Source organism: Pieris brassicae, chromosome Z, assembly GCF_905147105.1.
Source record: "Pieris brassicae chromosome Z, ilPieBrab1.1, whole genome shotgun sequence".
Taxonomy (NCBI): Eukaryota; Metazoa; Arthropoda; class Insecta; order Lepidoptera; family Pieridae; genus Pieris; species Pieris brassicae.
In genome coordinates this window covers 5813479-5840526 of record NC_059680.1, presented here as the reverse complement: position 1 = coordinate 5840526, position 27048 = coordinate 5813479, and the positions used below count along the sequence as shown (strand labels likewise).

Genomic DNA, 27048 nt, shown 5'->3' with positions numbered 1-27048 from the left:
TTTAGAGAGAAAATTATAGAACCGAACACAATATTTCCGACGATACCACTGTAGAAGAATAACTGCCACGTTGATCTAGTGACTGACTTGTTCGAGTGCACTTCACAAGAACTCAGAGTTTGACTCCAGCGTCAGACTGAAAATTAAACCATACGCCATTAATTTTTTTTCTGATGATGTCTGAGAACAAGACAAGTTGGTTCTGCGCCTATTCTGTTCCATCATAGAAGAGAGAGGATATCCATATCACCTGGCAATCCCTTACAAAATTGAACGATATCACGGGGATCGTCTGTTACTATGGGTGTACCGCAAGGCTCCATACTTGGTCCTTTGTTATTCCTCGTCTATATAAATGGCCTACCATTTCTTGTAATGGAGATAGTACTGTTTGCTGAAGACACTGCGCTTTTATTTAAAGTGAAAAGATGAAATCCATCACTTGAGAATGTAAACAGTGTCATCTCTAGTGTAGTTCAGTGGTTTAATACAAATAATCTAAAGCTAAAGAAGGCAAAATGTATTAAATTTGTAACTACAAATGTAAAAAGATCAAATAATAATTAAAGATGAGGAAATAGACGTTGTTGATAATACCTGAGAGTTTCTTGAAATTCTTGAGAATTACTTTAGATAGCAAACTCCAGTGGGGCCCACACATAGAAGGTCTTTCGAATAGGCTATGTTCTGCAGCGTTTGCAGTGAAAAAGATACGCCATCTTACTGACGAGAATACAATAAAGATCGTTTATTTCAGATATTTTCATAGTATTACGTCATATGGTGTTATTTTGTAGGCTAATGCCGCTGACATTAAAATCGATATTTGTGGTGCATCAGCGGGCTATAAGAGCGATCTGCGGATTATCCCCTAAGGAGTCAATGCGAAGAAAGTTTAAAGAATAACTTATTTGGACTTTGGCAAGTCAATATATTTATGAGAATATTTTATATGTGCGGAAAAATATAGATATCTTTAAAAATAATAGTAGCTGACGTAATTATAGTACTCGTAATAAATTAGTTCACCAACCATAAGGCTGCATAAAACAAGTAATTCTTTCCAAGGCAATTTGTATACGTTTTTTCAACAAAATCCCTAGTGAAATACAAGTGTTGTCAAGAAATAAATTGGTACGTTGAAGCTGAGAAGCTGACTGATAAAGCTATCTGCTAAGGTCTATTATAATATTAATTAATTTTTAAAGGATCCTAGTGCTTGGATATGATTTGGTCCAGTATAAAGATGTAACGCGACTGAATCTCTCGGCTGCATTTCCAGACTCGAGGGCGATCGTCAACATCCATGACTGTTTTAATGTAAAGTAGGAGCAAATCTGATTGTCCTCCTATCATAGAGCAAGACACGTGTCTTATTTATTCCTGTTTTTTTTTCGAAAATGTTTTTAGCTTAATAAAAATATACGCCTTTGAGAATTTTCTATACTAAGACAAGCAGAAGGAACAATATCTGTTTTTCGTTATTTTAAACTGTATCGAACAGCACCAGAACTCTCTAGCTCCCAATAGCCACAGCAATTGTGTTCTTGTACTTCAATCTTGAGTTTACTCCGTTGGCTACAGCTATTGGAACTTACAAAGTACCTGTGCATGCCGTGTAATCTCTTTTAATCACTTAACATCCTTTACTGCGCTGCTAATAATATACACGACAGAGTAAGCACTGCTAATTGGGCAAAAGTAACATTTGAAACTTACAACATTGAATACATACCCTTGAATTTACGATACACCTTTTTGAGCATATCAACGCATATACGATAAAATCTCATCCAATTGCAGTACCACGAGAACAGGCGCAAGATCGTCTACTCGCCATTAAAATTGAACTTATTAATATTATTTATTTCGGTCCTTCGGTCAGTCCTTCGTGAACAGCAGAATAAGACAATAAAGTATTTCTTATACGGTTGGAAAACATATCGTGTTGACTTTTGTTCCATGATGTTCTCTTGAAATCTGTTTTGAGTGATTTCTTTTATTTAAATACTATTTCCATTGAGTCCTTCAAGTTATCCTCCTCTTTATACAAACCGGTTTCATTATTGTCTCTTTATTGTTTAGCTCAATTAGTACTTATCAGAATTGATTTAATTTTCAAACTTAGATTGAATAAATTTTCCCCTCCAATATTGGTTCATGAGCCATTACAATATTTTAAAAGCGCATTGCTAATATTGAGACGGCAGAGTTATTCTGAATGATAAACCTATCGGATGTATGCTCGACTTAAGTAAATAATCAATATTTTTTAATAACGTATACATAGAATTTATTATATTCATTGATCAGATTTTCTGAGTGAAAACAGTCCAGGGGAATATTGCAATTTCGCGGAAATATGTGACGTTAATCGTAATGGCAATATTCAATGGATTCGAAAAATAATATTGAATAATTATATGGTATGGTGAACCATCTAATTATGTAAGTAATGTAATATATTTGCGTTTATATATTAATAAGCAATAGTACGACAGGAACTACACAACAACTAGTAACATATACTTAAGAATTTCATGCGTGCTCAATGTGCGTTTTTTGCCTAACGCAACGATACTAGTTGTATAATTGATATAAATACTTTTTAAACGTCTATGCATTCCATGTTTTAATAAATGTAACAGCTAAGTTGAACAGCATTACACCATTTTCTTTTCTGCCATATCCTTACAGTATATTTGATTTTGCAGTTAAATTAATAACTAAGCTTTGACGTTACTGTACGCTGCCATTGCTGTTACATCTACATGACACATACTACATATGCGATATAATAATAAAATATATAGTTGACTTGATCTTTACTTGCTCATCAATTTACCCGGTCAAGTCCTGGTGACCTAAAGATATATATTATCTACATAATATGAGTAAATAGATTTATATAATGTAATCTAACGGATAAAGCAATGTACATATATTGTTTTAAAGCTTTTAAAGTCATAAACTAATTCGATCGTGTTTAAGTGAAACACGTAAAACTACGTCGAACAAGCCCGTAATCCTTATAACTTCAGCTTTAACTTGCTTGAAAAGTAGATTATGCAAAACGTTTAACACTAGTGTAGTAAGTGCATGTTAATCCTTTTGGTATTTTACTAGATTCTCCCGGCTTTGGACTGCTCATTTAAAAATATTTTGGAAATAAATGTAGCCTACGTTATTCAGGGACGGGATGCTACGTTATTGTAATCCTGAAAGAAAATTTTAAAATCGGCCAAGTTATTTTTGAATTTTTCCGATAAATCAACAAAAATATTGATAATTTTCTATAGATATAACATTCTACATATAATCGCGATATTGTAACATAAAACTCGGAGGTAATAATGTAATTTTATAAAATTAGGTCATATAATCCGTGATTTTATGACAATATAAAACTTAAATTATTTCAGCAAAGTCAAAGTCAAAAATCGTTCGAAAAAACATATTTAACTTTAAAAGCTTTGTTTTGTACAATTCTCTGTTTTAGCAATTCATTTAGAATTCATGGCCGTCGTTTGTCAAACTCGATTGGTCTATTTACAGCTTTAACCTAGATTTTTTATTCAAACCCCTAGTAAAGTTTGTTGACTATGATTTGTGGTATTAGTAACTCATAAAAATATTCATAAAAAATTGCCATGAAAAATTCGTCGAAACATAAAAAGTCGAAGATTTGATTGGTGACAATATAAAGAAAAAAACAAGAGTATTCTATTTCCTATTTCCTATCCTACTTCCTATTTATCCTATTTCCTGTGGAATAGTAAAAAAACATTGTCATATATAATAATTGAAAAGATTGACTGACCGAACGTTTCTCTGCGCAATCCTATTAGTTCAAATTGAAAATTAATTTTGTGTTGTATAATGTCTAGTACACAAATATATATCGAGGCATGCTATAAGGTGCCCATCAGGTACAACATCTCAGTTCGACCGAATTAACGAAGTACGTAAGCTTGACGTATTAGGAACAGATTCTGAGCTAATTTTGATTAAGTCGTCGACTTGTGTCAAAAGATCTGAGCACCTAAATTTTGGGACAAAAATATAAAATTTTAGGATGCAAAGTGTACTATTTATATATATATATATTAGAATACTGCAGAATTTCGAATTAATTAATGTTTAACGAGATACTTCAATTTATATCACGAAAACTAATTACTAAATTATACAACATTTTCTCAACATTATCATCTCCTTAGATGTGCTCAGAAGATCAGTCAACGGGCGAAGCTGTGCACGGACATACACAAAAAATAAGCGTCGAATTAAGTCATAATACACTTTCTACCCTGGTGTATGGAACATTAAAAACAACTTGGGGCTTTAGACAAAATTACTTATTTAATTACTTACGAGTGACGTAAGCACATCGCGTCACACGCAGCTAACACCTACTACAATAGCTGGAGATTATCTTACGCTTGTTACTTTTTGGTAGACTATTGGTACTATTTTTAATGAATCATCTAAATCAATTTAAATAAACCGATGTTGCAACTCTGAATTTGCCCTATAAAAGTCACTCAAATATCGTTTCATATTCCGAGTGGTTTGCCCAAAATTGTTATTTTAAGTTCAAGGGCAAATCAGCTCGACCTCTTATCGTATTTTCTAATAACCGAAGGGAATTTATTAAATACGCCAGGAATGGAAAAACTCTCTTTTATTTTCTTAAGTACTAGTCTGGTTCTTGTTAGAAATATTAGTAAGTTTACTTTGAGTACTACTATAATATAGGATTCAATCAAATTTATATTTGTATCGTTCGGCAGCCTTGTGTTGCCCAGTACACGCTTGTTATAAAAATAGTGCTTACGAAGGAGTACAATTTATTTTTTTCTATTGCTTTCAAGTGTAACTTAACAACTTAGCTATAGTCTAATTAAAATATTATTTCTTATTAGTAAACAATTTTGGTTTACTTAATTTGTAAATATTATTCATGTTATATATTAGAATACTTGAAAATATATTTATATATTTATGAAGTATATATATAATATATTTATGAAGTTTTTTTATATTCTTTTTTTGAAATAAATTTGTAGAATTTAACAATCATTTATTTACACTTCTATAATGATTAATCAATTTATTTCTGAATTTAACAAATTTAGAAATTTCATTGCTCTTCAGTGTCGTCACCATTCTCTTATGGTCAACTAATATAATTGGATCGAGCTTCTTCTTATGTATATCAATATGTCCCTTTGCTTCATGTACGAAATATATTTTTGGCATTACATTATCCGTGTGTGCGTCATTTGGAAACACGATATATACAATCAATGGTCTGTCATCGAATGCATTAATCTTCACATCAGGTGGCGCTGCTGCTATTAAAATTTTATACTCTTCAACTGGCTGTTGAATAATTGGGATATGAATGTAATTCGACTCAGTTAATGTTGAGTTAAGGCTGTCGTTTTCAGCAAACGGTGTTTGATAGAGGATTTTAGCTACTTGGTTAGTACACCCAGCACCAAGGAAATCTACTTTAGTGAGTAGTTTTCTTTTGAGAGCTTCTGGAGCAGCTCGGGGTTCTTGGGGTATTTTTGCGAAGAGGGCACCAAATGTTTTAGGCCTTATTTCTTCCTTATTCAATAAAGAACTGAATTTCACGCTAAAGCCATTGTTAATTGGTAAACTTTGAGCTGTCGTTAACGCAAACAGTACGAGTATATTCTGAAATGTACAGAAGTTTTAATTAAAAGTTATAACAATAAAAATTCAAAGGTCAATCGTTGGAAATTTTCAAACACTTCTTACACACATTTATTTTAAAGCACAATTAAAACATTACATTATTGAAAAATCAATCCAATAACATAACCTATTTTTATCAAGAAACGATTAACATAATTTATTTCTCAAATACAATAACAGGCTCTCCAAAAGTGTAAATATATGTGACAATTTTATATATGAGCTAGTATGAGCACTATTTGTTTAAACATTTCTTTTTAAATATTAAATTAAAACATGGCAATGATCTTTATACGGCAAAAGAAATAAACTATTAAAAATAATTTTATCTACATAATTTTAGAAAGAACTTGTCTCAAAAGAGTTCGGCCAACTATCAATCAACAACCAACAAATTCCTCATTTATATTTTTAATCGCTTTATCACCCTGAGCATAAATCGAACTTTTACTGGCTTTTTTAAATCCATTAAAAAGTTAAAGGATTTTCCCGATTAAAATTCTTTAATTGAAATGTAATAGTTAAATAAAATAACTTTAAAAGTCTGACTGAACCGACCTTTTTCAGGCAACCCGATTTCATTATATTTTAAATACGTGCTATAAAAGAAATCATTTATATGACTTACCGTTATTTCACGGTATCCACACATTGCAAAGTCCACAGTACAAACTTGAGTGAAGTTACTGGAAATTTTATAAATGTTTACTAAACACTTGACAAGCACGGATGTTTGGTTTAAAGACAATGTTTGGGTTCTTTTTAATATTTCGATAATAAAAAAATGTAATATATGACTTAATATTTACCGTTTATTTTGATAGAAGAATATAAAAGGGCTATGTGTGTATGTTCTATGTAATTTCATATACGGAACTTTCATTTTATTTTGTTTTACTAAATTAGGCATACAAAATCTTACAAAAACAGAATTTACTTTTTAGATCGCAAGATTTTTAAACAAATTCTTTGATGTTTCTCTAGATACGAAGGTGGTTCTAATCTGATTGTCTTTTACAAATGAACCTTATTCTTAATTAATTTTCTTTTTCACCGTTTACATTTACGCAGGTATACAAGTGTGATAAGGATAAAACTGGCATTTTAACTGGCTTCGGTTTTGATTAATCAACCTCGTCTCTAGGCCAATCACAATCCAACGGCCCGATCAGTCGTTCCAATTTTTACTTTTAGGGGAACACAACTGAGCGTATTTCGATGATGCTAACAAAATACAACAAACATTTTGTCGGGTTTCCGAGCACCATACATTTTAATTCTAACTTACTTAAATACAAATGCATGAAACATCAGTCTTAGTCAGTGAGTCTCTTGAGGAGCGCAGCACACAAACAATTATACTATTTTTTAATTAATTTATTTTAATAATGTCTCAGCTAATTTTTAAAATTATTTCAAATGCATATTATAGTTAATTATACCTCTCATATAAGATAAGCTCAGAGTATCAAACAGTATGAATATTTTTATTCATTAGCATTTCGTTGTGGGGATGAGCGATTTGCACTGCAAGGGATTGTTCTCTCGCATTGTTCTCGTATAATTAAAAATTACTGACTGAGAAAATAAAAAAGCTTTGTGGTGTTGAGAGATCGTTAACAGAAACTGTGCAGCGGTAAGAGCAAAATCTTTACTTAAATTAAGGCTTCAACTTCGTTCGAAGAGTTCTTTCCAAGTTTTTGGCCTGAACTGGTCAATCAATACTTACAATTATTTTTTTATGTTATAAAAACAATTTTCAAAATTTCATTGTAATGTTTCGAAGCGAGAAGCGTCTTGTATATGTTGGCATTGCACGAGCTGATTTAAAAACTATAAACATCATGTTTTGCACCACTCAATTGATGGAAGATATTATTATGATGAAGGATAAAATTATATATTTTTATATCTGTATTGAAATGACAAGCTGACTAACCCTCCTTGGGTTAGTCTAGCGATTTGATTTGATTTTACCGATTGCGATAGTCATTGTGCACTTGAACAACAATGTCTTTTCATTATCTGTTAGTGTTGCGGAGTTACATACTGAAAATATGGAAAATTATTACTAATATATGAATATTTTAGTTCGTTAATCGAAAGCAAATTGAAAACTAAATTAGATTTGGTAGCGTTGACGTTCATTTTAATGGATTTGTATGATATGTAGCTCAGAAGTACTAAGAAATGAATAATAATATAATATTTCTATCCGAAGGCCTAAAAACGAAAATATATATCACTGTGTAACTTTCATTTTCGATAGATCTGCGTAATTTAAAGCTCCTGGTCTATTCTTTTAGCAAATATTTACAATAACCCCGCCACAGATGACTTCTATATTCATTGATACTTTTGTATGGTTTTAATAAAAACTATCCAATGTTCCAATTAATTAAGAATGCCACTTGTATTAGTATGCATTAGCGACTTTAGATTTTGTTACCACGAGACAGTTGGCAACATGATCGATGTATAAGGAAAATATGTAACATTTATTTTAATATATATGTTTCCATTCAAATAGAGCAAACTTTAAATATACACATACACCAAAGGTGAAAGTATCAGGCGTCTTGATAAAATATTAGCAATTTTCTATTCTACTAGTAAAATGTACCCTTACAGTACTTACTTCCTATTTTGGAAGTTTTATTATCAATTTTGTACATTGAAACTAAACAAATTCTACATTTGAATATTTTATCTATTAATATTTCAATTATTACTTGGATAAGTAAAGCAGAACGTACTTTTGAGTATAATAGGCTTGACGGGTATTAGAACCTAGTGTGCACCAATAGATAGTTATATATGTCCAATTAACACTTACTCGTACGGTGAAGGAAAACTAAGTTTTTAGTCTCAACAAAAATCTACGACAAATGTTATAAAGAGCTGACAATATTATTAGCCATAAAGGACGGGTCAGTGATATCATAAGTATAACACATTTTTATAACGAAAGTTCCAAATTTGCCAAATTACATTTGTTCTGGCCTACAGCTTAGTTTTAAAAAGTATTCAGTGGGTCTGGCTAACCTTCAGCGCACCGGAAGTAGGCTTTATCAGTTCACATCGCCCCTGTCAGCCACTGATATCAATCACAGTGCCGATATAAGGGCTACATCTATTTTACTTTCAAATGATTACATAGACTTGATAATTTTATCCTCGACAGGACCTGGCTGATATGTATACATTGCTCTTTGATATTTAAAAATACATAGGTTCATCGTGAACCAATGTGATATTTTTTAAACTAAATCTACTATTGCCTATGGCTTTAACGTCTAAACAGGACTATAGACTATCGCAATACATATTTTTTGTGTTCTTACTTATCTTTCTCTCAGATTTCTGATAAAAACAACTATTTTGGTACGGAAGGTTTAAAAAAGAATTAGTTTGTAAATAAATTTAATAACTAAATTTAAAAAAATTGTTTTGCAATTTAAGTTTGGGTAAAAAGAAAAGAAAAATAAAGTTAAAATTATCCTAATGTATACCAAGTGTATGCCGCTATTGTAGCGTAATCATATTGTCAATCTGGCCTTTGCTATCATAGATCGAATCTATGAATACACTAAGTTCAGGTTCACGCGGAATATACCAAAGGGAAACTAATTCCGCTGGTATTAAATGCGTTCTCGTATAATTTTCGAATATATGAAAAACTCTTTCAAATACTATTTAAAAGCATTTTATTAATGTTTCAATAATAACACATACGTAGGTAAGCCTAGTTCTCGCTAAGTCTCCACGCTGAATGATATAAATATAATAAAGCATATATAATAATAGCTTTGCAATAGCGTACATAAAATTATATAATATATGTGGGTTACATAATACGAAATTCCGCGTGAGTTATCATGACGTCACTCGTAATATGTTATGAACTCAATATTATGTCCACCGTTGATATATAGCACCCGGAAAGTCGAGAAACATTACTTTACTTAATAAATAAAAGATGCGCAGATTTATTATTCAGTTTCTTATTCCAAATAGTTACCAAGGTTCATCCCTTTATGCGATTTAAAAGATTTATGAGTATGCCCTTTAAAATAAATAAGATAGAATTGTAAAGAACATTTAATGACGTACTTTTAAATTTTTTAATTATAAGTACTACAATTTTTTTATCAACCTTTTCTATTTACATAAATATCTGATTATCTACAGTTTAGCAAACATATTTTCTCTCATAAAATTATATGAGATTACAATTAATACATTGCATATCTGTAACTCATTGGTACATACGCACATAGCATTTATAACATATCAAAGAAATGTAATTTACAATGCGTCAACACCATTAACGGTAGAGCACTTAATTTTAAATACAGTATACACTTCAGTATTGATCTCCCAAGCATAATTTCATTACGACTGATCTTGAAAGCTAGATAGAATCCTTCGTGGTGTTTCAACGGTCTCAGTTCTTGTACCCTTATTTTCTCCATATTTGACAAAGACGACTTCATGCTCTGACAATTTGTGCGACGTGGGAACAATAGTTTGTTTCTCTTCCGGTTTCTTTATTAGAACGTATATAAGCGTCTTTTCTTCGATAGCACTTGGTTTGATTATTGATTGAGTTTGTGAATTGAATAACGTTTGGGCGGGAAGTTTTATGAATACAATCCTGTACGTCTTCTTTGCCTGTGGCTTGATCGGACGAACGTTTTCTTCTATGTCCGGTTGCGGAACGTGAAAGTATATATGTTTTATAATTGACGGTGATTGAGTTGTTTGACTGGTCGCACCTAAAATATCTGGCGGGATCTTACTTAGATGATTAGCCTGTGAATATCCGTTGTTGACGTTGTTTAGGAAAGAGTTAGTGTCTTGTGAGGATGAGTAGGTATTTTGTATGGGGTTTCCGTTCAATGTATTAATGATGTAAGGATTATCATTTTGCAACGTTCCTTTACTATAATATCCAGTAGTAGCAGGACGATTGGGGTTTATAAAAACGCCATCGGTATAAACATTAAACGGCTGATGATCTTCATGTGAAACTTTAAATGAGACAGTTTTTTGTAATACGTGTCCGGTATGTCCTGTCAGTTTATCACTTTCAACTCTTGGTAACTCAAAGACGTTATCGGGTCTTGAATAAAAGTATCCTTGAGGTAAACAATGAACGAACGGTATGACCTGTAACAAAAGATATTAATGAAACAATTTAAAAGAAAAAAATCCTTATTAATTAGTTTACTAACCAATATAACAGATATTAAAATTATTCTAAAGCTGTCCATAGTGGTGTTGTCACAATATTGAAACGCTCTATGTTACGATTAGTTTTTATATAAAACTTTTCCCCATGATATTATAAAAAGGTTTGATAGATTAGCATAAATCTCGTATTAAGTATACTTCCGCTCTTTATGATTTGCATAATAGAGAAAAGATCTTGAAATCACCTTGGGTCTATCTCAGGCTTATAGGTAACTCATACGTGATTATTTGCGCGATTATTAAAGTAGGGTAGCTTAGAATAATATAACGTAAATTCTGTTAGTTTTGGCGCACATTAGTCTGTCCGTATAAATTGTCCATTATGTCAAAGAAGACTTGTGCATCTGACACACGTTGCCAATTGTTTAGTATAGACATGCCAGTTACCTCACGATGTTACACATTCCTTCGAGATACAAGCAAGTGTTTATAACACATATAGAAAATATCTTCGGTTTGAGTTCGGTCTTAAATGCACTTGCAGTGCTGGCTGCACAAGATAAAATATTATTTTTTTAACTTTTTCTTAATTCAATAATGTTAGTAGTCGAATAACACTCGATTGGGTAGCAAAGAAACACCTACCTATATATGAGTTATCTTCAATACGAGTTGGTGATCTACCTGTGTCCATCAACCCGGAACCATTATTATTTCTGCGGTCATAGAACCCAGGATATCGGGGATTAAATTTAGTTAACCACGGAAGATTGAGTAACGTTGGTTTAACAGTATTAGGTTAACTGACAAATAAAGATTAGCGACCAGCGATCCGACTAGTCTAGCTTATTTTGTTCTCAAACGAACTGTAACGTTAAATATATACCCTGCATATGTGAAATTGTTAAAAATAAGCTAAATCTTCTCGAGAAAATGGAACAGAAAAATATAGATAGGATATGTAACATTAATCACATATATATTAATTAACGTTGTAATTACGTAGTTTCTCACAATAATTATTCGAATATATTTATATGTATAATATATTCGAATAATCTAAATCTTAGTGTTTAGTATAAGTTGCCTCGAATTCCGTGCTACTTGAAGTTCAATTCCCCAATTTCAAGCTTTGACGAATTGGGCCCAAGAGATTTGGCTTGATTATCGTAACAATGTAATCTCAAATTAACTTTTCAGGGGTTTACTTAGATCCTGAGTTTCATAACTTTAAATACAATTCATAATTGTTTCGAGACGGTACTTTTTTTATACATTCATAGCGAAACAGCGACCTCGATCCCATTAATGAGATTTTGATCCGTGTGATCCCAATGTTGCGACATCAGTGCTACAGATATTGAGAGAACTTGAACTACATTGCATACAAAAACTTTGGTTTATTTATTGCTGTCGCTATTTTAAGTTAAGAGTAAGGGCGCAGTTTGCAGTCGTTCCGTATTGTGTAAACAGTATTGTGAATCTAGATTTTAGAAAGCAAGCTTTACTAGTACTTACTCAACTAATTTACCATAGTCATTCCACGCTGCTATTACAGTTGTGCCATCTTATACGTAGTTCATTGATCCCTTTATCAAAAAACCATTTATATCTAGGACGGGAATCAATAAAACTTTTGAAGGCAGTTTCGATTGTCCCATCAGAGTTGATAAGGTCCAGGAAGCCTACCATACCAATTGAATACATACCAATTGAAGCTTCTTTGATTTTGTAGCAGTTCCATCATGGCTTGCAGTTGCTGAAAATAGACATCTATATTATTCTGGCCAGATTTAAGATATTTATAGTGAACGACCCCGGAACTAGTGCACCAAATTCTCATAAGTAACGTTTTCGGAGTCAATTTTCACTTGGGGCACTATTCGTGGTATGCTGGTTCGGCTTCAACCATTGCGATGATCGCTTCCATTTATCATACAGGATCCACTTTCCATCACAGGTAATCGATTTAAAATCCGTATTGTGCCAGATAATTAATGTAATTCAGCAGTCGACGCTCATTTGTCGATTTGCTTCACTCAATTTGTGAGGATGTCGAAATTTCCAGAACGAAAAGGTCGGTACCAAAATCGCACTGTGTTTTCTTTTGCGACTCCGCCGCCATACACATGATTAATCCTTCGAGCCGTTTCGGCAGCATTGGTGCCACAGTAGAGCTCGAACTCGTAGATAACGCGAAATTACATGTTTTATAAATAGAATGACGCAAAGAAAAAATATTAAAAAGGGGAAATGAAATGGAAAAGCATGGTTTTCGAAAAACAAATGCACCAGTAAATAAATTTGGAAATACTAGCTAAAGAGAAGATATTTGAGGTCAAAGTGGCCAGAACTACAAACGGTCAATTTCATATGTAAGGACATTATATTTAAATTGAAAAGATTTTTAAATTATAATTGTTATACCATATTCACTTATCCAATCATTAATTAACCTTATTTTGTAATTAAAATGAATAACGATTTTAACAATATATATATATATATATAATAATTAAAGGAAATAAACATTATAGAAATATATAGAGTAAGATAAGGGATTTACCTGATTACCCAGAGTTTGTGCACTCCGACTTATTATGTGTGCAATTAATACTTGCTAGTGCGCGAACAAACCATAAAGCAAGCAAGAAAACGTATGGCAAGCACATAAGGCAGTCAATTTCCTATAAAGAAGGCCAAGACATACAGAAAACTTAAGCAAGGCTTGTAGCCACTGGTTATTTTGCTGGTTGTTAAAAGTGTTTGTGTACACTGGATATTACTTGATTTATGACACTGAATTATACAGGAAAATCTTTCAGATGTTTTTAGAAATATTTTACATTTTCTTTGGTAACAATTTATAATAAAGATATTACTTGTTTCAGTTACCGAAAAAGAGATACGGCTTTGGTAAGTTATTTAATGTTTAATTAAGTCTCAATGAGGCATTTAATTTATTTTGAGCTATAAACAGTGATAAATTAACTGTTTTTAATAAAAACCGACGTCATAAACATTTTAATTATATCATTTATAATTAGTATTTTATGCTAAAAGAATAAATAGGTTGTTAATTTAGTTTCGTTCGTTCCAGGGGAAACGAAAATCGCAATAATTATCGCTATAATTTGAAACCGCGACATTTCGTGCTGTATCTTTTATTAAACTAAGACATTGTAATATAGATTAACTAGTCATAAAAAGATTATATATAGGCTGTCCTACCAAAGGATATCGAGTTTCCAATTCAACATCTTAGGCTGGGACGGAAAATAAGTTCACAGTTAAGTAAATCATTACCTTCAAAAATCACTTCTATAGTTCGTGTGCGATAATTAGAGTTACTCTATTCTGTATTATAACGTTTACCTGCTTTGATAAAAATGAATATATTTATTTTAAATTATTGACCTAATTCCACACTATGAGTACAGCAACCGAGCAAGGCAATATGTAACAAATTCGCGTTTATGAAGTTTTGAAATGTGCGTGTAACAATTTTTTACTTTTACAGGCACAAAGGATTTCTAAAAGACTGTCCTAACGGCTTATTAACAGAACAGGTGTGTTTCATTTATTTTTTATAATACTTTCTTTAGTAATGTCCATATTTATATAACATTGAAAACTATATTTTGCTGTAAACTATTCATAAATTTGTAGACATGTTAACGTTTACTAAAATTCAACACATTTTTTTTAAAATTCATTAACTAAAACTTGATAGTCAAATTAAATCAATTTTTAAAAGAAACAAAATTATTAACATCCATTTCTGTCATTTGCTCTTTTATATGTAAAATCCTAGCCTAAATCTTATCCAATTGTTTCAGGGCTTCATAAAAATCTACAAGCAGTTCTTCCCTCAAGGTGACCCGAGCAAATTTGCCTCACTTGTATTTCGAGTCTTCGATGAAAACAACGTAAGTTTGCAAATAAACCTTATCGGGAATGTAGTCTATATTATATTAAAATATAGTCTATATTTTAATTAATATGTCATGATGATAAACCCATTCGTGTTTTAGATTTATTATATTTATGTTTACTATGTGTCACATGAAATTCTCATAACATTTTAACTTTCCTTAGTACTGTTAAGCTGGAGGAGGCCTTTACTGGAGATTGTTCCTGATACATACTAACTGTAAAAAATATTCACTAACACATGAGATAATTAGATATTTTTGCATTAGGAAATAAGTTAAGGCTACAAATTAAAAAAAATTGTACTGTTAACATGTCATTATGACTTCACAGAGTATTGAGATAAGCTCAAAGCTGGTAAAATATTTATCCAAATTATACCGATTGCCATTATTTACCTAGAACTTGGTAACACTGCAGTGGTAAATATTCATAAGGCCTCGTTAGTGAACGAATTGGATTCTAGTGATAGCCGAAATACTTTTTAATTTTAAAAAATGTCTATGTAAATTTCTACTAATTATACAATCTTCAAAAACCCAGGCCGACACGGTTAGTCAATGTTATATAATAGGGCGACCTCTTAATTTAATGACATACCGAACAATTTGCAGTTGTGGGGCCTAAGTTATCGTGCTTGTTGGTGTTGCATTTTTACAAATATTGCTCAACTAGGGGCAGGGGGATCTAGTTATTACTCGGATTCTATTTGAAATTGTACAGTATGCCTAAAAATCCTATCATCTAAAGCCCAAAAGCATTTCAAAAGTTAATTTCATGAATAATCGTTTACTACCACCATTACGCCTTCGTTATATGAATTATAACACAACAGGAAATTCGTGAAAGTTAACAAGAATGTTAAATCAACCGTATTAGAAACGTTAAGCCTCTGCAATATAAAGTTATTGAATTCTTCAATTTTGTAAGAAGAAATTTTATTTAAGGGATAAAATTAACCAAAGGTGGTTTGTTGTTTGGTCTATTGCTTTTATACCAATTAAACTCGAAGTATGCTTATTGGTTTCAAAACAAAAACGTGGGACACACACTTTATTCTACCACAAGAAATATCACCAGAGCTTTTTTGAACTTGCTCTAAAATATGCCGCACTCACTTAAATTAGATTTCGGACAGATGTTAGTCTTCTTTTATTAACAATAATACGTAGGTGAAAGGCAAGGCTCTCGAGTTAAATATTTTTTTTAATTTATTAGCTTAAGGGTCTATGATTATTTTCAGGAGATCGTTCTTACCTTACCTTAGAAGCGTACCTACTCTTTTGATAAACTTCCACTGAGTATTCTTAAAAAATAACATTAAACGCTTTCTAAGTAGGACGAAAATGATAAGGACAGTTCAATAGTTTTATTCCTGATTTCATAAATAATAATATTTTTGAAGTTATACTTCTTTTGGCTCGTGAGGGGAAAATGACAACCTGAAGTTAGCTATAGTCAACATTTTTTTTATTTTTTTAGTGTCGTTTTTTCTACAAACGTAGAATAAAATTGTTGAAAAGATATTTATCTTGTTACGCCAAAGAGGTATAACTTATAAGTTATAACGCGTGTACATAAGTACACATACGTTTTTTTTATATACCTAACGCAATAAATATAATTAAATAAGAAAACCAATCTTTCATACTTTTGCAGGATGGGTCAATTGAGTTTGAAGAATTCATACGAGCCCTATCTGTCACATCGAGAGGAAATTTGGACGAAAAATTGCATTGTAAGTATTTAAAAAACTTTATGTAAAATGTAAATACAGTAGCGTAAATTAATTGGTTAAATTTACGCAACACACAAAAATACGTCATTTTAAATAATCTGAACCTTTAACTTGTTGTCAACAGCAATCTTTATGAGCGCATTTATAGAAAGGGAAAAGCAATATTAAAACTACCTCTTGACTGCAGTTTTTGCGTTTTGCGTTTGTGTGCAAGGAAAGATAAAAAACATATTCTTTAGTCTTAACATCTTTAACATTTTAGGGGCTTTTCGACTCTATGACGTGGACAACGACGGATATATAACACGAGACGAGATGTATAACATAGTGGATGCTATATATCAGATGGTTGTAAGTATCATTTTTCCAGTTAAAAAAACACATGCACAGCTTTTGTAAGGTTAATTAGCCGAAGTACTTACTAAAACACGCACACAAAACATCACAAAGCTTCAGTGGGTTTCAGGGATGCTAAATACATTTATACGAAAATTTAGTTAATTTTCGACTATTCAATAGCGCTTTTACAATATCAAATAAAATAGTGGACAAATGTTTTGTCATACAAAGTGATAAAACATATCTGACCCTAACTAATTATGTTCAAGAACGCATGGGAGAAAAAGAAAGAAGAAACTAAACCAATATTTTTTTTGCAAGTATCTGTTGAGTGAGAACTACTCGTAACACATATACGAACACGGTATCAGTAAAAAATATTTTTGTATAATAGGCGGCAAATTAACTATCGATTCATAAACACAGAGATTTATTAATGTTTCAGGGTCAAACACCCCAACCGGAGGACGAAAACACCCCACAAAAGCGCGTCGACAAGATCTTCGACCAAATGGACAAGAATCACGACGATAGGCTAACACTGGAGGAGTTTCGTGAGGGCAGTAAGGCCGACCCTCGCATTGTACAAGCTCTCTCCCTTGGGGGAGATTAATCGACAGTCATTCTCTCGCCGGATTTCTCCTTTAATTAAATACTAACGCCACGTGTTGCATTCTACTTTGGATTTCAAAATGAGAATGTCCATTACTATGGACTGCTTCGTATATTAAACAACATATTTTAAATAAAAACAGTAGGTTTTGGTATTATTTAATCTTGCATAACGGGTTTATAATTGGATTTACTTTCTTTTAATTTGTTATCGGTGTATTTATGGATCAAAATTGAGTACCATATTTGTTCTGTAATATTGTGTGTTGTACCCTACACAAAGGAAAAAAATTACGACATGGTCGTGTATAATTACTAAAATAAGGTAAAACATCTGACACAAAAATGTTTCTGTCGTAAAAAACCCCAAATGATTCATAATTTTTAAACACGCAAATACCGTTTAACATAATTGAATATTTAGGAATATAATATTTGGTCATTAAAAAATATAATGATTTTGTAGCCGTTAAATTTGTAGTATTTAATAGAGACCCATGCTGGAGCGTTATAAATTCAGGATTAGAGTGTCGTATCCATGACGTGTTGGGTCACTTTACAAAGTCAAAATTGCTCTTTGAATTAGACGTTCATCCGAAAACTCTTGCTCTCTTATTCTGATTCTGGTTAAAGTTATATGAAATAAAGTTCATAATAATTAATATAAGGATTAAGACAACAATGAATCACTGATAACAGTCATGAAAGCCTCTTAAAAGATCAGAAGAACAAAAGAACCTCTCTGTGGATCAGTTTATCAGAACAATAGCGTTAATCGAAAATCAATGACTTGTAGAGAACAGAAAGAGCAACGTTTCCGTTAATTTTGACAGTTTTAATGTTTCTTTAGGAGTTATGTTACTTAAAGATAACTATTGCATCTACACAACAAAATCTACAGTTAATAGAACATAAAATAAGTGTACTGCACCAGAAATATTCCGACATCTTTTTACGTCATGAATATTTAAAAAGTCTTAACTTCTTTGGATATTCATAAACAGAGCGATTCTGATAGCATCCTCTCAAACTATCTTCCTAAAGCCATAACCTCCTTGATCTACAAAACAATAGGAGCTATTAACAATATCCATCTCCAGGCCATATCTAGAGTGGTCGATCAACTGACCTTACCCATATATGTGCAGAAGCAATGAGTCTACGAGGAGGAGCTTGCGGTTTGTTTGGATATAGCGAAAACCTTCGATCGGGTGTGCCATAAAGCGCTTCTCTCATAGCTTCCAGCCTATGTAGGGCCTCTCCAACAAATTATGCAAGATCTCCAGCTTTCTGGCCGATCGAAGCATCAATGCCGTCATTGACGGAGCATGTTCAAAATCCGTGAACGCAGACATCCCTAAGGCTGTCTTATCCCTGACCCATTTTGAAATTATGTACAAAGGACTTGATAAAATACTCATGCCATTTATGTCAACTACAAAGTAATAATTAACATTTTGTGGCAAAGCAAATCCGAGCGAGAGATCACAGATAACAATTCTTAAATCTTATATAACCATATTCACTGTTTCATGACAAACATTTTAAGTACAAAACATTCCATATATGTATTAGTCTATAAGCATTTGTTGCACTTTTAATAATGATATGCCAAACTGCGTAAAAAAGAAAAATCCAACCGCTTTGCACAATACAAATTTTGTAACTATTTATCGATTCATAAATAGAAACATATTCACTCATACAAATCATATATAGAACTATGCATTTATGTCAAACACACATTTAGCTGTTTACTGGATATTTCAAATAAAATCTACATCCTTGTTCATAAACATTTGTAAACGAAAAGGGACCCTCTCTGTTGCTCAGCTGTGGGCTAGGTGTCTATAAAATCCTTCGAAGCATGGATTGGTTCGTTGCTATATGAAACGAGTTGTTATCTGTCTGCTAATAAGAATTAATAAGGCAGTAATCGATTGTATACTTTATATGTGTATAATAACAAAGAATATTTTATTAAAATCTTGGCGTCATATATAAATGTTTCACAGTTTTAAATCTTTTAATGAAATCATGAATCATTGTGTAAACAACTTACCGTTCTTATTTCCAATTTCAGGATATAATAGGATAGTAATCATATATTTTATAACACTTCAGAGTCATCAGATAGCATTTAATTCAAATATTGCTGTTGTTAAAAGTTGTTAGGTTTTTAAGTGTTACGATCCAGGCAGACAATTGTTGTATTTCGTATTTGTGACAATACAATCTGTTTTGGCATATTGCGTACGCTGGGTTTTTACAACCCGATATACTTTAGAAACATTATACCCAACTTCAAAAATTATAAAAAAATCAAAGATAAATTTTACATAAAACAGTTAATGTAAGGCGTTTTGTCGTTAAATTTTTGGATAAAATTAAAATGGATAAGAAAAATTTAAAATGTGTAATGGCGAGTAAGGTTGTGGATGGTAGCATTAAGGAAGATTTGAATTAAATGAATTTTAATAGTAAAATAAAGATAAGTATTGACGTACATAACTTGCATTTATATTTACTTAATTCGTGCAAAAAAATTACCGCCTGTGGTGCTTATTGCACTTTTTTAAATTAAGTTTTGAGATTCGAGCAATTGTTTTCGCAAATAAATAGCAACCCCGACTTCAATGTTAAGATTTTGTATTGCGAAACCCCAAAGTTTCCATGTCGGATTTAAAGAACATCAAAATTTTATACATAAACGTCGGGACTGCTGCAGCTACTACTAAACTAAGGAAATTATCTGAAATTTAAAAATTATTTGTCAAAAAGTGAAAAAACAAATGCTTGTCAATTTGTAGGTAAGTTTAAGGCTTCAAGCATTATAAGTCATAACAAAGTAGACTTTTTAGAGTAGGATAACCGTTGCGGGCTGTGCTTTGTATTAAGTGAACGTTTGCATTTGAATTGTAGTTGGCAAGTCTTAAACAGACAACACAGAAATAACGCTTCTAACTCCGCTTATTTTTAAAACCTTTTCACAAAACCATTTCAAGAAATATACCACAAATGTCTATACTTATAATTTCTTAGAAATTTTAATACAACTTTCAAGTGTCGTGCGTTTATGTAGTAAATATAGTTGTTAGGTGTCTGTTGTAAAATGTGAATAGGCACATACAGCCTTTTAAATTCAATATTAACCATACTTTGATCACTACTTGCTGAATACTCTAGGTAAGAGATAAAATACATAACTTCTAATTCGTATTTGTATAAGCTACCTTTTAGAAGTGGTCAGAGACACTATGATGCTATAATTGTTAAACATTTCCATAATTTATCGATTGTCAGCAGCGAACTGAAAAAAAATCAATTTTGATAGAAATGTAATTTTGATTATCCATCGCATACATCTCTTTGCAAATATTCTACTAAATTACCAGTTATATATCGTAAAAAGTATATTAAAGTATTTATATATCCGTGATTTTGGCAGCTGTTTTGTATCAATTAATCGCTACTCGCTAAGTGTAAAGCGACTCTAATGCCCGCCTTCCACTGCAAGCGGAACGGACCCATTACGGACTCCGCTATACTGGTAACGATGACTTTCATACATGTGCTTCCACCAAAGCGGAGACGGCATGTATGAAAATGTAGCGGAGGCCGTAATGGGTACTTTCCGCTCGCTGTGGAAGGCGTGCATAAATCTAAAGATTTTTCATACACGTATTTGACGTAGACTAACCCTCAGATTCAGTCGATACTTAGATTTATTGGATTAGACACAGTCACAATTAGCGTTTACTCTCATCACTAAATATTGCCCATAGTATAGACTATAGTTGTTGTTTGATACTGTGTTGTTCTATTTCGTAAATTCTTTTCAAATTTTGGCATCTGTCACATTTGTAAGAAACAATTTGAAGTTCAGTTCGCTGCATTCTATATTTTTGAAATTAGTAATTCTGTGTAAATAGTAATTGCCTACTTTACTTACTACTAATATTCACTTTTATTATAAATTATTAATAAAGATGTTGATATGGTAACGTTGTTTAATTTTAACCAATATGTAGTTTTATTTCATGTTATTTCATTGAACATTAAACAGATGTAATTAAAAGAAAATACTAGACTTGTAATATACTAAAAGATACTTGAATTGTTACAAAATATTTATTTTAAGAAACTTCAGTAGCTCTCGGTGGGCGTTCGTTGCGTATTGGTGTATATGTCGCAGTATAGTAGTTAAATCAGAGAGTTAATTGAATCTCTAGACAATTAATTAAATGTCGATATTCAACCAAGCCGCTAGCAGTTTTATTTAAATAAAGCAGCATCGAAAACGTTAAACGTTACACTATCTGTCTGACCGAAAGCCAGCGTGTTGATTAATAATGTAAAACAAGCCTCCGCCATGATTATTTCATTTGTTATTGTAATTTCGGTATGATCGTGAAGAACTGAGAGCTTGGATATTCCGTGTTTTGCTTCATTGTAAATGATTAGGTTAGGTTAGTCTTGTTGCCTAGGAATGTTTAGGAAACTCTTTAAACGTTTCGTTCACTCACTTGTCTGACGAAACTTTAGCGACTTGGTTGAATATCGACATTTAATTAACTGTCTAGAGATTCAATTAACTCTCTGATATAACAACTTTTCTGCGACATATAAAATTAGGATACACCAATATACTAGCAAAGGCACTTTAATCGACTTAAAACCAAAGAAGGTTTAAATCATCAATTCGATGTATAATTTCGCTTATGGGAATAAAAAGATTAAGATGATCATACCCCAATATAAATAAATAATTAAACTATCGTTTTATACATTTAATTCACTTTGTTAAATACAAGACGAATCACTAAATACAAGAAATATTGTTATTTTGGAGACAGTTAGCATTTTAGCAGTTGGAACTTATTATTTATTATAGTTTTAAGGACCTACACTTATCACAAACTCTATGACAGTTTCTTCATGTATTTTAAATAAATAGGCTATCATGCAATGGTTGGCAGTACTATATAATACTGTTCTCCATATATTCGGTAAAAGTCGTATATACGAATGCTATTTGTTAATATTTATAAGTAAAAATAACGTTTTAATTTTAAGTTATAAATATGGCAAGAAGGTAACACAAGTTATCACACAAATTATATATTAATTTGTTTTGTGTAATGGTATTTACATTGATATAACTTTGAGGAAAAAAAACTAAAGTTGAGGTAGATATTCAATATAATAAAATCTTAAACACATGACATGCATTTTTGTTGTTTGATTGTTCTAAGTATATAATATACATGCAAAGAAATTAACACAAACTAATAAAACAAAAATGAAATCACACAACCTTTCTGAATAAACAACTTTTTTGAGCTTGTCAAGTGTGTCTCATTAATTCAAAGGACCACCCATTATCCGGTATGTTACCACAACATGCAAGAGTTGGAAATAGAAATAGTGATTATAAAATAATGACATAATGTATTTATTGCTTTAACTTGGAAAACATAAAATTAATGTGTATGCAACATTTAAAGCTAAATATTTTTATAGACCACTCCGGCCAATTAAGATAATCAGAACAGTAGATACAAATATTTCTTTTAGTTTTAGGAAAGGAATCCACTGAGTAGAAATATAATTCTCAGCATCGTAGTATATGCACGAAATTACCAGAATTTACCATAAATATCATATAAGTAAAACCTATTATATCATGAAATTACCATCATCTAGACAGTCAACATATATTTACTTTTAAGAATTGATATACATAGTGACATCATTTTGTATATACAAATGTTCCTATTCCCTTTATTTTTTGTATAAGTGCCAGAGAAATAAATACATATGTTAATGATTTGGAAAAAATTTAAAGTTTAGGCTGTAAAGAAAAAAAAATTATTATTAAGAAACAACAAAATGAGGAAAATTCTAAACAAGGAATAAAACTAACAAGAAACATTTTTAATATAAAACAAAATTTCATCATGATTGAAAACAGTATTTTAAAGGTTCATACGTAAATATTCTGGCATAAGCTTAGCTTATCAATCTTCAATATGTTAACAATTCTGTGAAATTAGGCCAAACATTAGTTTAGGTGTCCATAATAAAGTAAAGAAACTTGTAGGTGACTACTCATTAAACAAAGGTGTGACACTATAAACAACAAAAAATATTACATTTACAAATCACACAATTAACAATGCACAAGTTCTGATATACAATGAGCAAACTTTTGAAAAATCAAATATTTCATTCTATAAAGGAGGACTTAAGTGCATGAGCAATATAAAAATTTGTGATAAAACAAACACTCACAGCGCAATAAATTTAAATAGGCACAAATATCACCACTTAAGCCGGGCACTGTCGAAGATACTCTGAGTCAAAATAAATAACTGTAACAGTCATATCATCTCGGAACATTCTACTGACATCTGGTGACAAACTGAGTAAATGAGCGAGTCTTGAGTGATCAACACCATATTCAGTACCACCTATAGCATGCCTTATTAAATGGGTTGCTGCATTCCTATCTTTTGGTTTACTTTTTAAACTCTCCTTTCTATGCAATAATAACTCATTTATATCACCCAACTGAATGTTCTTTTTTGGCAATTTAAGTGGATTGAAAAACACTTTTCCTTTCATGTGTTCACCAACTAATTTCACAGATTGGAGTGGCGTCATCATATCCCAGATTCCATCTGATGCAATAATTAAGAATTTGTCCTTTGGAGTCAGTCTGTGATAGAAGACATCAGGCTTTGCAGTTAAATATGGAGGTGTATGATAGTTTGCGGGGATTGCTCTTTGACCTATTAAAGGAACAGCAAGCTTTCCTAACATGTCAGCTGACCATTTATATCTAAAGTCACCCAAACTCCTTAATGGTGCTAATTCACCTAAGAGTCTATCACGTCTGATAATTGTATTTCTCTCATTTTCTGGATGTTCATTCCATATCCTTTTTAGTTCATCTATATTTTCTGAATTGTGCTCTTTGGTTATCTTCTTTGAGATCCATTCATTTTCTTCAGTCATAGTCCCTAAGACAGCATTGCAGTCACCAATATTAGCTACATATAAATGAGGTCCATCAATATAGGCAATGCAGGCAACAGCACCTGACAATGCAACAGATAATGTTTTGTGGTTGATAAATCCATCGGTTGAGTATGGGTCTAAGACTTCCTTTGATAAGTCATCATCTAGATGAAGTATACTTTTTTCCAAACAAGTTTGAACATCAACATCACCTTCTTCATGCAATTTTGACAAATCATCTAAATATTTCCGAAAACTCTTTTCATATATCACTTTTAAATCTTGAACTATATCTGCCTGTAAAGTGTAACAAAATTATAATTTTTCTTATTACCACCGCATTTCAATAATTAGTCAACTTAAGATTTTAACAAATATTACATTTAAGTGAAATTCCATAGTCCTTCAGGACTAGACAAGTACATATTAGAACCTATTTGAACATTGGTTCTTTGAATAGATAAATAAAATATCAATTGATCTTTCAAACCACAACAATAGGATTTTTCTGAGTAGTTAGCATCATCTAGTTAAAGAATTGTATTGTAGATAAATGGGGCCGCTATAAAGATGGTAAAGGAACATAAATCTACTCACCTTATCATTGAATGTTTCTATCAAATTATCCATGACCTCCTGTTTTTTAATTTTCTCTAAATTATGTACAGATAATAGACTTGCAGCAATATACTTTAGCATTCGTTTAGATATAACCTGAGCACAAGCTGGACCTCCATGTCCATCAAAGACTCCCATTAAAAAGCCTGGAAAAAAAAACATAGTGAATGTTTCACACACACTTCGGTAAAAGCCAGACATATGTGGTTAGTTTTCTTTTTTCTTTAAGTAAGAAGTATGAAATTAGAAAGACTTACAAAAAAAATACTATTTTCACGCCGAAAGAATATAAACAAAGTGATATAATTTACACGTATTAAAAGTTTAGTCAACACAGTAAAAGCTTTCAACTTTATTAAACTGACAATTTAAAATGAAACCCTTTAATATTGTTATTATTTACAACTTATAGTATTATTTACAACTTAATATTGTTATTAAGTTGTACTATACACATTTTAATTAATAATTAAATTTTATACTAATCATTATCATTCTTACTTTACAAAGAACTGCTAATAAAATTATATTACTAGAGAATTTCCTGCAGCTAATAGTTGTGATATCAAAGCAAGTAAGCTTTTACTGACACTTATTGGATGTCCTTTGAAGATTTATTAATAAATGGTAATTTTTAATGAGTATGTATGTACCTGGAGTGAAAATACATTGACCCTCACTTCTAGTGTCTTCAATTGGATTATTTGAAGCCAATTGATTTGAGTCATAGGATTTTATAGTGCCATATGTGAATTCTTTGTTAAATTCATTTTTTCTCAGTGTTGCTGTCACCTAGAAAATACCAAAATATATTTATGTAATAAGACGCACACTAGTGGAATTATATTACATCAATAAAATCAAACATTTATAAATTATCATGGTAACCACAATATGATTTACTTTTACTTGTGCAATGTAGGTTAAATTTCAGTCCTTTTGAAATTCTATGTATTGCCTGGGTCTGTTGTACTATGCTATTTCTAGTACTAAAATAATTTCAAATACCTCCTGAGGAGATGGAAGCACCGTAACACTATCATCCTGAGCTTGTCTAAGGTATGGGTAGCTTCGAAGGCAACGTACAGAACTCCTAAATATACCTTGTTTGTAACAATGACCGTTTTTAAAGAAAACTGTTTGCCGTAAGCCGCGGTCTAGTTTTATGCAACCGTTCAGTATAATACAAATATTAGAATAATTCATAATTATAATTGACTTGTTTACCGGGCCATATTATGCAACACAAAAATTATAACAATACGTTTTTAAAAATAAATGTAAAGAATGGTAATTTATAAGTTGAACGAGGTTTGTGGCTAAACTGAAACTTCGCTTTCTTATTAAGACCAAGATATAAGATATTCGATAATTGACTAAATATATGAAGCTATATTTCTACTGTGTTTGTTTTATTTTTGTAGAAATTTTGACACTGGAAGTTTTTTCAGTGTATTTTTTTATAGTGACCTATGCGCAGGCGGCAAGCTGAAGACCACAGATATAGTAGTGGAGTGTCAATTTAATTTACTGTCATCGAAGTGTCATAACTTTGTAGCAAACCCACAAACTAGGATTTTTTGTACAGAAAATCTATTATTTTTAATATTACTTTTTGAAGTTGTTTAAAAATTGAATTTTTATCCCTGACCTGACCTGAACAAGAACTAGCTGTTTTTGGATCGTGACAACTGAAATTCATATCTGCCAACTCATATTCAAGTAATTATCTGATCAAAGTTGCGTTCAATATATTAAATTTCATTAAAATTGATATCACTAAATATTTTTAATTACCGAGAAGATACAATTACAATATTATTAAATAATTAAACTGAAATCATTAAACATAATTATAATTT

General features: G+C 31.4%; 2 protein-coding genes across 3 annotated transcripts in view; one reads left to right on the top strand and one right to left on the bottom strand.

Moving 5' to 3' along the window:
• The window catches only part of LOC123718602 (frequenin-1), a 100310-nt gene extending 78831 nt beyond the window's left edge, over nucleotides 1–21479 (top strand). For both annotated transcript variants that reach the window (XM_045675253.1, XM_045675251.1), the window contains 6 exons: nucleotides 13815–13839; nucleotides 14444–14492; nucleotides 14763–14852; nucleotides 16516–16594; nucleotides 16857–16945; nucleotides 17379–21479. In XM_045675253.1, coding sequence (XP_045531209.1) covers nucleotides 13815–13839; nucleotides 14444–14492; nucleotides 14763–14852; nucleotides 16516–16594; nucleotides 16857–16945; nucleotides 17379–17546 — 500 coding nt within the window. In that variant the 3' untranslated portion in view covers nucleotides 17547–21479. The remainder of the gene's footprint in view (nucleotides 1–13814; nucleotides 13840–14443; nucleotides 14493–14762; nucleotides 14853–16515; nucleotides 16595–16856; nucleotides 16946–17378) is intronic.
• Nucleotides 21480–22403: 924 nt separating this feature from the next.
• Nucleotides 22404–26837, bottom strand: LOC123719036 (pyruvate dehydrogenase [acetyl-transferring]-phosphatase 1, mitochondrial). Its single transcript, XM_045676123.1, has 4 exons — nucleotides 26195–26837; nucleotides 25840–25978; nucleotides 25166–25332; nucleotides 22404–24865 (listed from the first exon to the last, which is right to left on the bottom strand). The coding sequence occupies exons 1-4, from the start codon at nucleotides 26390–26392 to the stop codon at nucleotides 23876–23878; spliced, it is 1494 nt and encodes a 497-aa protein (XP_045532079.1). The 5' UTR covers nucleotides 26393–26837; the 3' UTR covers nucleotides 22404–23875.
• Between the last annotated feature and the right edge of the window lie 211 nt (nucleotides 26838–27048).

Bases quoted from the DNA above. Each gene is read 5' to 3' on its own strand.
- LOC123719036 (XM_045676123.1), bottom strand. From the start codon at position 26,392: ATGAATTATTCTAATATTTGTATTATACTGAACGGTTGCATAAAACTA. The intron at 25,333-25,839 runs GTACATACATAC...TTTTTTTTCCAG, and splicing joins TCAATGTATTTTCACTCCAG to GCTTTTTAATGGGAGTCTTT. The intron at 24,866-25,165 runs GTGAGTAGATTT...TACACTTTACAG, and splicing joins TAGAAACATTCAATGATAAG to GCAGATATAGTTCAAGATTT.